The 9,285-nt window shown below is 47.6% G+C and overlaps 1 protein-coding gene across 1 annotated transcript; it reads left to right on the top strand.

The window, feature by feature from the left end:
• The first annotated feature begins 5,320 nt into the window (after nt 1-5,320).
• On the top strand, nt 5,321-9,203 carry LOC124865143 (cilia- and flagella-associated protein 157-like). Its single transcript, XM_047360105.1, has 3 exons — nt 5,321-5,609; nt 6,845-6,998; nt 8,803-9,203. The coding sequence occupies exons 1-3, from the start codon at nt 5,321-5,323 to the stop codon at nt 9,053-9,055; spliced, it is 696 nt and encodes a 231-aa protein (XP_047216061.1). The 3' UTR covers nt 9,056-9,203.
• Nucleotides 9,204-9,285: the final 82 nt, after the last annotated feature.

Below are 9,285 nucleotides of genomic sequence, written 5' to 3'. Positions count from 1 at the left end.
CATCCAGCCAGCCAGCCATCCATCCGGCCAGCCAGCCAGCCATCCATCCACCCATCCATCCAGCCAGCCAGCCATCCATCCAGAAAGCCATCCATCCATCCAAACATCCATCCATCCATCCATCTATCCATCCATTCAGCCAGCCAGCCATCCATCCCTCCACCCAGCCAGCCATCCATCCATCCCTCCACCCAGCCAGCCATCCATCCAGCCAGCCATCCATCTAGCCATCCATCCAGCCAGCCAGCCAGCCATCCATCCAGCCAGCCAGCCAGCCAGCCAGCCAGCCATCCATCCATCCAGCCAGCCAGCCAGCCATCCATTCAGCCACCCAGCCAGCCAGCAAGCCATCCAGCCATCCATCCAGCCAGCCAGCCATCCAGCCAGCCAGCCAACCATCCAGCCAGCCAGCCGGCCATCAAGCCAGCCAGCCAGCCAGCCTGCCATCCATCCATCCATCAAGCCAGCCAGCCAGCCAGCCTGCCATCCATCCATCCATCATCCATCCATCCAGCCAGCCAGCCAACCATCCAGCCAGCCAGCCGGCCTGCCATCCATCCATCCATCCATCCAGCCAGCCAGCCAGCCTGCCATCCATCCATCCATCATCCACCCATCCATCCAGCCAGACAGCCTTCCATCCATCCATCCATCCAGCCATCCAGCCAGACAGCCTTCCATCCATCCATCCATCCATCCATCCAGACAGCCTTCCATCCAGCCATCCATCCATCCATCCAGCCAGACAGCCTTCCATCCATCCATCCATCCATCCAGCCAGCCAGCCAGCCAGCCTTCCAGCCAGCCTTCCAGCCATCCATCCATCCATCCAGCCAGCCTGCCAGCCAGCCTTCCAGCCATCCATCCATCCAGCCAGCCAGCCAGCCAGCCAGCCAGCATGCCATCCATCCATCCAGCCATCCATCCAGCCATCTATCCATCCATCCATCCAACTATCCATCCATCCATCCATCCATCCAGCCATCTATCCATCCATCCAACCAGCCATCCATCCATCCAGCCAGCCAGCCAGCCATCCATCCTTCTGTCACATCCATCTGTCCATCCATCCATCCATCCATCCATCCATCCATCCATCCATCCAACCAGCCATCCATCCATCCATCCATCTATCCATCCATCCATCCAACCAGCCATCTATCCATCCATCCATCAGACCAGCCATCCATCCATCCAGCCAGCCAGCCAGCCATCCAGCCATACATTCATCCATCCATCCATCCAGCCAGCCAGCCATCCATCCATCCAAACATCCATCCATCCATCCATCCATCCAGCCAGCCTGCCAGCCAGCCTTCCAGCCAGCCATCCATCCAGCCAGCCAGCAAGCAAGCCATCCATCCATCCATCCATCCATCCATCCATCCCTCCATCATCCAGCCAGCCTGCCAGCTATCCATCCATCCAGCCAGCCAGGCAGCCATCCATCCATTCATCCATCCATCCATTGAGCCAGCCATCCATCCATCCGGCCATCCATCCATCCATCCATCCATCCATCCAGCAATCTATCCATCCATCCATCCAACCAGCCATCCATCCATCCAGCCAGCCAGCCATCCATCCTTCTGTCACATCCATCTGTCCATCCATCCATCCAGCCAGCCAGCCAGCCATCCAGCCATACATCCATCCATCCATCCATCCAGCCAGCCATCCATCCATCCATCCATCCATCCAAACATCCATCCATCCAGCCAGCCTGTCAGCCAGCCTTCCAGCCAGCCATCCATCCAGCCAGCCAGCCAGCAAGCCATCCATCCATCCATCCATCCATCCCTCCATCATCTAGCCAGCCAGCAAGCCATCCATCCATCCATCCATCCTTCCATCATCCAGCCAGCCTGCCAACCATCCATCCATCCAGCCAGCCAGGCAGCCATCCATCCATTCATCCATCCATCCATCCATCCATCCATCCAGCCATCCATCCATCCATCCAGCCATCCATCCATCCAACCAGCCATCCATCCATCCAGCCAGCCAGCCATCCATCCTTCTGTCACATCCATCTGTCCATCCATCCATCCAGCCAGCCAGCCAGCCATCCAGCCATACATCCATCCATCCATCCATCCATCCAGCCAGCCAGCCATCCATCCATCCATCCATCCATCCATCCATCCATCCAGCCAGCCTGCCAGCCAGCCTTCCAGCCAGCCATCCATCCAGCAAGCAAGCCAGCAAGCCATCCATCCATCCATCCATCCATCCATCCCTCCATCATCCAGCCAGCCAGCAAGCCATCCATCCATCCATCCATCCCTCCATCATCCAGCCAGCCTGCCAGCCATCCATCCATCCAGCCAGCCAGGCAGCCATCCATCCATTCATCCATCCATCCATTGAGCCAGCCAGCCATCCATCCAGCCATCCATCCAGCCAGCCATCCATCCAGCCATCCATCCAGCCAGCCATCCATCCAGCCAGCCAGCCATCCAGCCATCCATCCAGCCATCCAGCCTGCCATCCAGCCATCTATCCATCCAACCATCCATCCATCTATCCATTCATCCCTCCATCATCCAGCCAGCCATCCATCCATCCATCCAGCCAGCCAGGCAGCCATCCATCCATCCATCCATCCATCCATTGAGCCAGCCATCCAGCCAGCCAGCCATCCATCCATCCAGCCAGCCAGCCATCCATCCAGCCAGCCATCCATCCATCCAGCCAGCCAGCCATCCAGCCAGCCAGCCAGCCAGCCATCCATCCAGCCAGCCAGCCAGCCAGCCATCCATCCATCCACCCAGCCAGCCAGCACGCCAGCCAGCCAGCCATCCATCCAGCCAGCCAGCCATCCATCCAGCCATCCATCCATCCATCCAGCCAGCCAGCCATCCATCCGGCCAGCCAGCCAGCCATCCATCCATCCATCCATCCATCCAGCCAGCCAGCCATCCATCCAGCCAGCCAGCCAGCCATCCATCCATCCACCCAGCCAGCCATCCATCCAGCCAGCCAGCCATCCATCCAGCCAGCCAGCCATCCATCCAGCCATCCATCCATCCATCCAGCCAGCCAGCCATCCATCCGGCCAGCCAGCCAGCCATCCATCCACCCATCCATCCAGCCAGCCAGCCATCCATCCAGAAAGCCATCCATCCATCCAAACATCCATCCATCCATCCATCTATCCATCCATTCAGCCAGCCAGCCATCCATCCCTCCACCCAGCCAGCCATCCATCCAGCCAGCCATCCATCTAGCCATCCATCCAGCCAGCCAGCCAGCCATCCATCCAGCCAGCCAGCCAGCCAGCCAGCCAGCCAGCCAGCCATCCATCCATCCAGCCAGCCATCCAGCCATCCATCGAGCCAGCCAGCCATCCAGCCAGCCAGCCAACCATCCAGCCAGCCAGCCGGCATGCCATCCATCCATCCATCCAGCCAGCCAGCCAGCCTGCCATCCATCCATCCATCATCCATCCATCCAGCCAGCCAGCCAACCATCCAGCCAGCCAGCCGGCCTGCCATCCATCCATCCATCCATCCAGCCAGCCAGCCAGCCTGCCATCCATCCATCCATCCATCATCCATCCATCCATCCAGCCAGACAGCCTTCCATCCATCCATCCATCCAGCCATCCAGCCAGACAGCCTTCCATCCATCCATCCATCCATCCATCCAGCCAGACAGCCTTCCATCCAGCCATCCATCCATCCATCCAGCCAGACAGCCTTCCATCCATCCATCCATCCATCCAGCCAGCCAGCCAGCCAGCCTTCCAGCCAGCCTTCCAGCCATCCATCCATCCATCCAGCCAGCCTGCCAGCCAGCCTTCCAGCCATCCATCCATCCAGCCAGCCAGCCAGCCAGCCAGCATGCCATCCATCCATCCAGCCATCCATCCAGCCATCTATCCATCCATCCATCCAACTATCCATCCATCCATCCATCCATCCAGCCATCTATCCATCCATCCAACCAGCCATCCATCCATCCAGCCAGCCAGCCAGCCATCCATCCTTCTGTCACATCCATCTGTCCATCCATCCATCCATCCATCCATCCATCCATCCATCCATCCATCCAACCAGCCATCCATCCTTCCATCCAGCCATCCATCCATCACATCTATTCATCCATCCATCCATCCAGCCATCCATCCATCCATCACATCTATTCATCCATTCATCACATCTATCCATCCATCCATCCATCCATCACATCTATTCATCCATTCATCACATCCATCCATCCATCCATCCTTCCATCCAGCGATCCATCCATCACATCTATTCATCCATCCATCACATCTATCCATCCATCCATCACATCTATCCATCCATCCATCACATCTATTCATCCATCCATCACATCTATCCATCCATCCATCACGTCTATCCATCCATCCATCCAGCCATCTATCCATCACATCCATCCATCCATCCATCCATCCATCATCCATCCATCCATCCATCCATTTGTTACAGAATCAGATCCCAGTTTCATCAGAGTTCTGGTCCTGGATCAGAGCCTGGTTTTGGTCGTATCTGTGTGACCTCAAACAGGCATTATATAGTTTTGGTTTGTAATCTGATTATATTATCCAGTATGTTTTTCTTCCATTACCTGCCACCTCTGATTCTAAATCAGTATGCAAGCAATCATTTAAAATGATAATATATAAATGTATTTTCATAAACAAAAAGTGTTGGCTCAATAAATAGGGTAAACATGGAAGTTAATATAGCACCCTCACACGTTTTGGCCCACCTAGTTAAGGTGTATAAAAAGCCTGGCTGGAAACTCTTCTTGTACTGCAGCCGTATGCTGGAAAACCAAGACAAATCCAACCTTTGAGTTAAGTACATTTATTTAGTTGGGAAAAAAGGAAATAACAATCACTGGTACAATAATTATTAGTCAGTTTGTGAACGATCATTTAAATGGATGAAACCCTAATATATCTCTACTGTAGGGGTACCAAGTTCAACATAAATAATTTTGTTAAAACTATTTTTTCTTAACATGTAATTTTTTTTATCATTTAAGAAAAATTACTGAAATTAGATGTTTTGATTTTTTTTTTGATAAAATGAAATAAAACATGAATATGTGAAAAAAGCTCCTGAATCAGTCTGTTAGGTATGATGGAGAAACTATGATGCTGTGGGCCTGTTTCTCTTCAAAAGGCCCGTGCTTGGCAAACTGAGGTGGAAATCAACTAAAACACAGATATTCAGGAGAACAAGGAGTAAAATTGGCAGATAACAGAACAAACAGAATATGTGACAAAACAGGAAATAGCTAACAAAACTTAATAATGTTCAGAAATGACCTTTTTTTTTTTTCTATGCCTCCTTCCCACAGGTTTCAGATAAAATGTGATAAACTTGAGAAGCAGAACCAAATCTTAATATGTCAGTACAGCACACTGGACACAGAGAAGAAGGACATCACAGAATACCTGAAACACTCCCTTTCAGAAAAGGACAAGGAGCTGGACGAGCTGCTGGAGCAGCTGGAGGGTGAACGTCTGGCCGCCATCCAGGAAAAACATTCCCTGCAGCTTGAACACAGCCGACTGAGGCAGGAGCTTCAGGCCCGAGTTGATAAGCTGACTGAAAAAAACGCAGAGCTCGGTGAGACATTTCACTGTCTGGGAATAAAAAGGAATTCCACTGTACTGTTTGCAGGAAGAATAATCCTTTCCCCCATAATCCCCCCCCCCCCCATGTCTGCAAGATAATTCAAGGTTATGTTCTGTCCTGTTCTGAGTTATCTAAGAAAACGTAGCAAGTGCTGGCCATGGAGGTCAGGGCTGGTGTCAAGTGTTTACTGTAGAGTGTGCTACTGCAGGCTGTATTGAGGTATTTCTAGTTTTTTCTACACACCTTTATACTATAAAGCATTTTATTCTTCTTCACCAATAGTTTTCCTATGTGGTTTGTTTCAATATCTGCATAGAAACTGCACCATAGAATGAGACAAATGGAACAAAACTTTGTTTTTTGTTCAATAATCTTTTTCGCAGTAAGCTGAAAACTTTTTTCATTTTACATAAACTTGGAATTTTCCTTTCAATAAAATGCATGTTAATTTAGTTTGAATCTCAAATCAATTGATTGTAATTTTAGTGTCAAACTAAAACAACAAAAAAACTTGGATTTAAGTTAGTGGTGTCCAAACTGTGGGCAAGCGGGCCAAGTTTGCCAAGTTGAAAGTACTTCCGGGCCACAGCTGTTTTTTTTTTCCTGTTTTTGTTTTTTATAATAATTTTGTGATTTCTTTTTTTTTTTAACTAATTTAGCAGTGAATTAAACATGCATTATTTTAATAAAATGAAAAACAAAGTCAAATTGTTTTAGGAGAAGGATCAGTCAATTATTGTAGATCCGAAACATTAAAAGGGTGTCACAGATTTTCTATTATTCTCATCAACCAGGAAGGATGAGGGAGTCTTTCTTTCTTCATATTCCATTTAAAGAAGATTTTAGGGTTAGGGTTGGCTCTGTTAAAATCTCCCCCTAATAAACACAAATTGTGACCATCTGCATCAAAGGCAGGTGCTGGACAGCCACATATCTACCATTTTCTAATTTAGGTCGTGGGGCCACACAAAATCATTCCAAGGGCCGCAAATGGCCCCAGGGCCACACTTTGAACACCACTGATTTAAGTGAGATAAACACAAAATAGATGAATAAAATGAGTTGTACTTAATGACAGTAGTTCAGTAGTTTAACAGCTTCAGGCAGGAGCTTAGTAGAAGTTGAATATCCATCGTTCTAAGACCCCAAAATAGAAACACAACTCTGGTTCTTTAATTTAGCATTAAACACATACAAACAAACTTTCTCTCTTGCCCTCCTGACAGTGGAGAAACTTGCTGATCTGGAAGAGTTTCAGAGGCACAAGGATGATTTGATGACCAACATGGAGAGTCTGGAGAAGCAGCTGGAACGTCAGAAGAAAGAACGCAAAGAGGAGATCCACAACCTGGAGATGAAGGCGCTGCTGGAAAAGAGGAGGTTAAGATATAATATTATTATTAAATTATTTACTTTTTCTAAAACTATGAGAAAATAAATCTAAAAGATAAGAAGGTTCTGTAGTTTAGAGCCGTTGTTCTGCCCCTTCGTTTTTACCACTACGTATGTGACTGTCAGAATAGACGTCATCAGGCATGCAGGCTCCCCTGATCAGTCTCAACTACAGTGATTGACAAAAGTATTCACACCCCCACACAGTTGGTCACTTTACAACCACTAACTTCAATGTGCTGAAAATTATGTCATTTTACTTCCATTTCCCAAGTATTTACTACTTTCTGTTGGTCTGAACAAAGTAGCGAATAGTTTTATAGTGGAAGGAAAATAATTTTCACAAACAGAAATCTGAAAAGTGTGTCGTGCTTTTGTACCAACTCTGAGTCCCCTAAACCAAATCCAGTGCAACCATTTGCCTACAGAGGTCGCCTAAATAGTAGATGGAGTCTGCAGTTGTGTAGTTTAATTTCAGGATAAATCCAGCTTTTCTGTGAAGGCCTTAGAGGTTTGCTGGAGAACAGTAAAAAACCAACAGCATCACGAGGCACATGGATCAGAAATAAAACTACAGAATCCAGTCCAGGGTAAGAGTAGAGGAAGGCCGTAAGATGTTTCAGTTAGAGTTCACCACAAGCCGTGCAGGGAACATAGCAAACATGGGGAAGACGGTCCTCTGGTCATATGAGACCAGAATATAACTTTGTGGCCTACAAAACACTATGTGTGATGTCAATGACCCTGAACACAACATTCCCACAGTAAAACATGGTGGTGGCAGCATCATGATGCAGAGATGCCTTTAGAGGCAATGACTGGAGACATGCATCTAATCATATCTAAAATCAACATGGTTCAGATCCCAAGGACCACATTTCTGTGTGGTCCTTGGGATCTGGACCAGCAACAGGACAGGTCCAGACTGCAACGGACAATAAGAACTACAGAGAAGATCATCAGGGCTGACCTTTCTTCCATCCAGGACTTGTACAGGTCTAGGGTCAGGAAAGGGGCAGCTAACGTCTCAGCAAACCCCACACATCCTGGACACAAACTGTTTAGACTTTTACCTTCGGGTCGGCGCCACAGAGCGCTGTTTGAAAAACTCAAGACTCAGATTTATACTAACATTGTCTTCTTCTGTTTTAAAACACTGTATTTATACATATTTACATGAAAAAATCATTTTTTTATTTCCCACAAAATGGATAGGTTTATTTTTTTTATTTCTGTCTGTTGACGAATTCCTGGCCAATAAGGATGTTTTGGATTCTGAATGGTCCAGTCAAAGTACAGACCTAAATGCAATTATAACTTGACTTGAAAACTGAGTTTAAAGGCACTCTGCATCTGATCTGAATGAGTTTTCAGCCCTTTTGCAAAGAATAGCGCATAAAGTAGGAAGACAAAAGCAGAGTCATAGCTCTAATGATAAAAGTGGATCCTTGAAGTATTGACTCGGGGAGTAAATAAATATACACGGCCGACTTTTTGAATCTTACTATTTCTCTTTTTCCTTCCACTTCAGAGTTGTGAGCTACTTTGTGTTTGACTATAAATCTATATAAAATAAGAGGATCAAATTTATGAGTCGCCATAAAGATTTTATTGGATTAACTGAGATAATCCAGACATCTTTAATAACTTGAACTCAAGTACATAAACTGCCAATAAACTATATTGAGAATTGAAGCTATGTCACTGTATCTGTGAGCTGCGGGAGTGGATTTATTATCCTGAAAATATCGGCATCTTCTCCGTTTTCTGCCTCTTTATTTTCTGGCAAAAGGTTAGAGAAGGAGATGGAAAGCGAAGTAGCAGCCATGTCAGAAAAGGTTCAGCACCTGGTGGACCAGAGGCTTCCTGAGATGACCAGGTCTGTGCTTCAGGAGAACACTGAGCTGAAGACTCGTTTCAGCCAGCTGTCAGAGGTGGCCAAGTCCTTGTTGGAGGAGAACAAGGCGCTGAGGGAGCAAAAGCATATTCTCTTCAAGGTTCACATTCATCTGAAAGTGAAGTTTGGTTATGAAACAGTTCAATAACAGAGGAAACATTATTTTAAAATTGAATGGGCAGTTTGTTTCTCTAAAACCTTTTTCTCTAGTTTAGGTTTTCTTTACAGAAGTACAAAAAAAAGTTCGGATGTTTCCTGATTAATAAACAGTTTTTACCAGAGAAATTAAAAATTATTTAATGCTGAATTTAAGCTTCAGACTCCAGATAAAAGTCAAAGCAGGTGAAGTGAAGCAGAAAAATCTACAGGGGTTGGACA

This window comes from Girardinichthys multiradiatus, unplaced genomic scaffold (assembly GCF_021462225.1).
Source record: "Girardinichthys multiradiatus isolate DD_20200921_A unplaced genomic scaffold, DD_fGirMul_XY1 scaffold_27, whole genome shotgun sequence".
NCBI lineage: Eukaryota > Metazoa > Chordata > Actinopteri > Cyprinodontiformes > Goodeidae > Girardinichthys > Girardinichthys multiradiatus.
The sequence above is the reverse complement of the archived record's forward strand: the minus strand, read 5'-3'. Positions and strand labels throughout refer to the sequence as shown.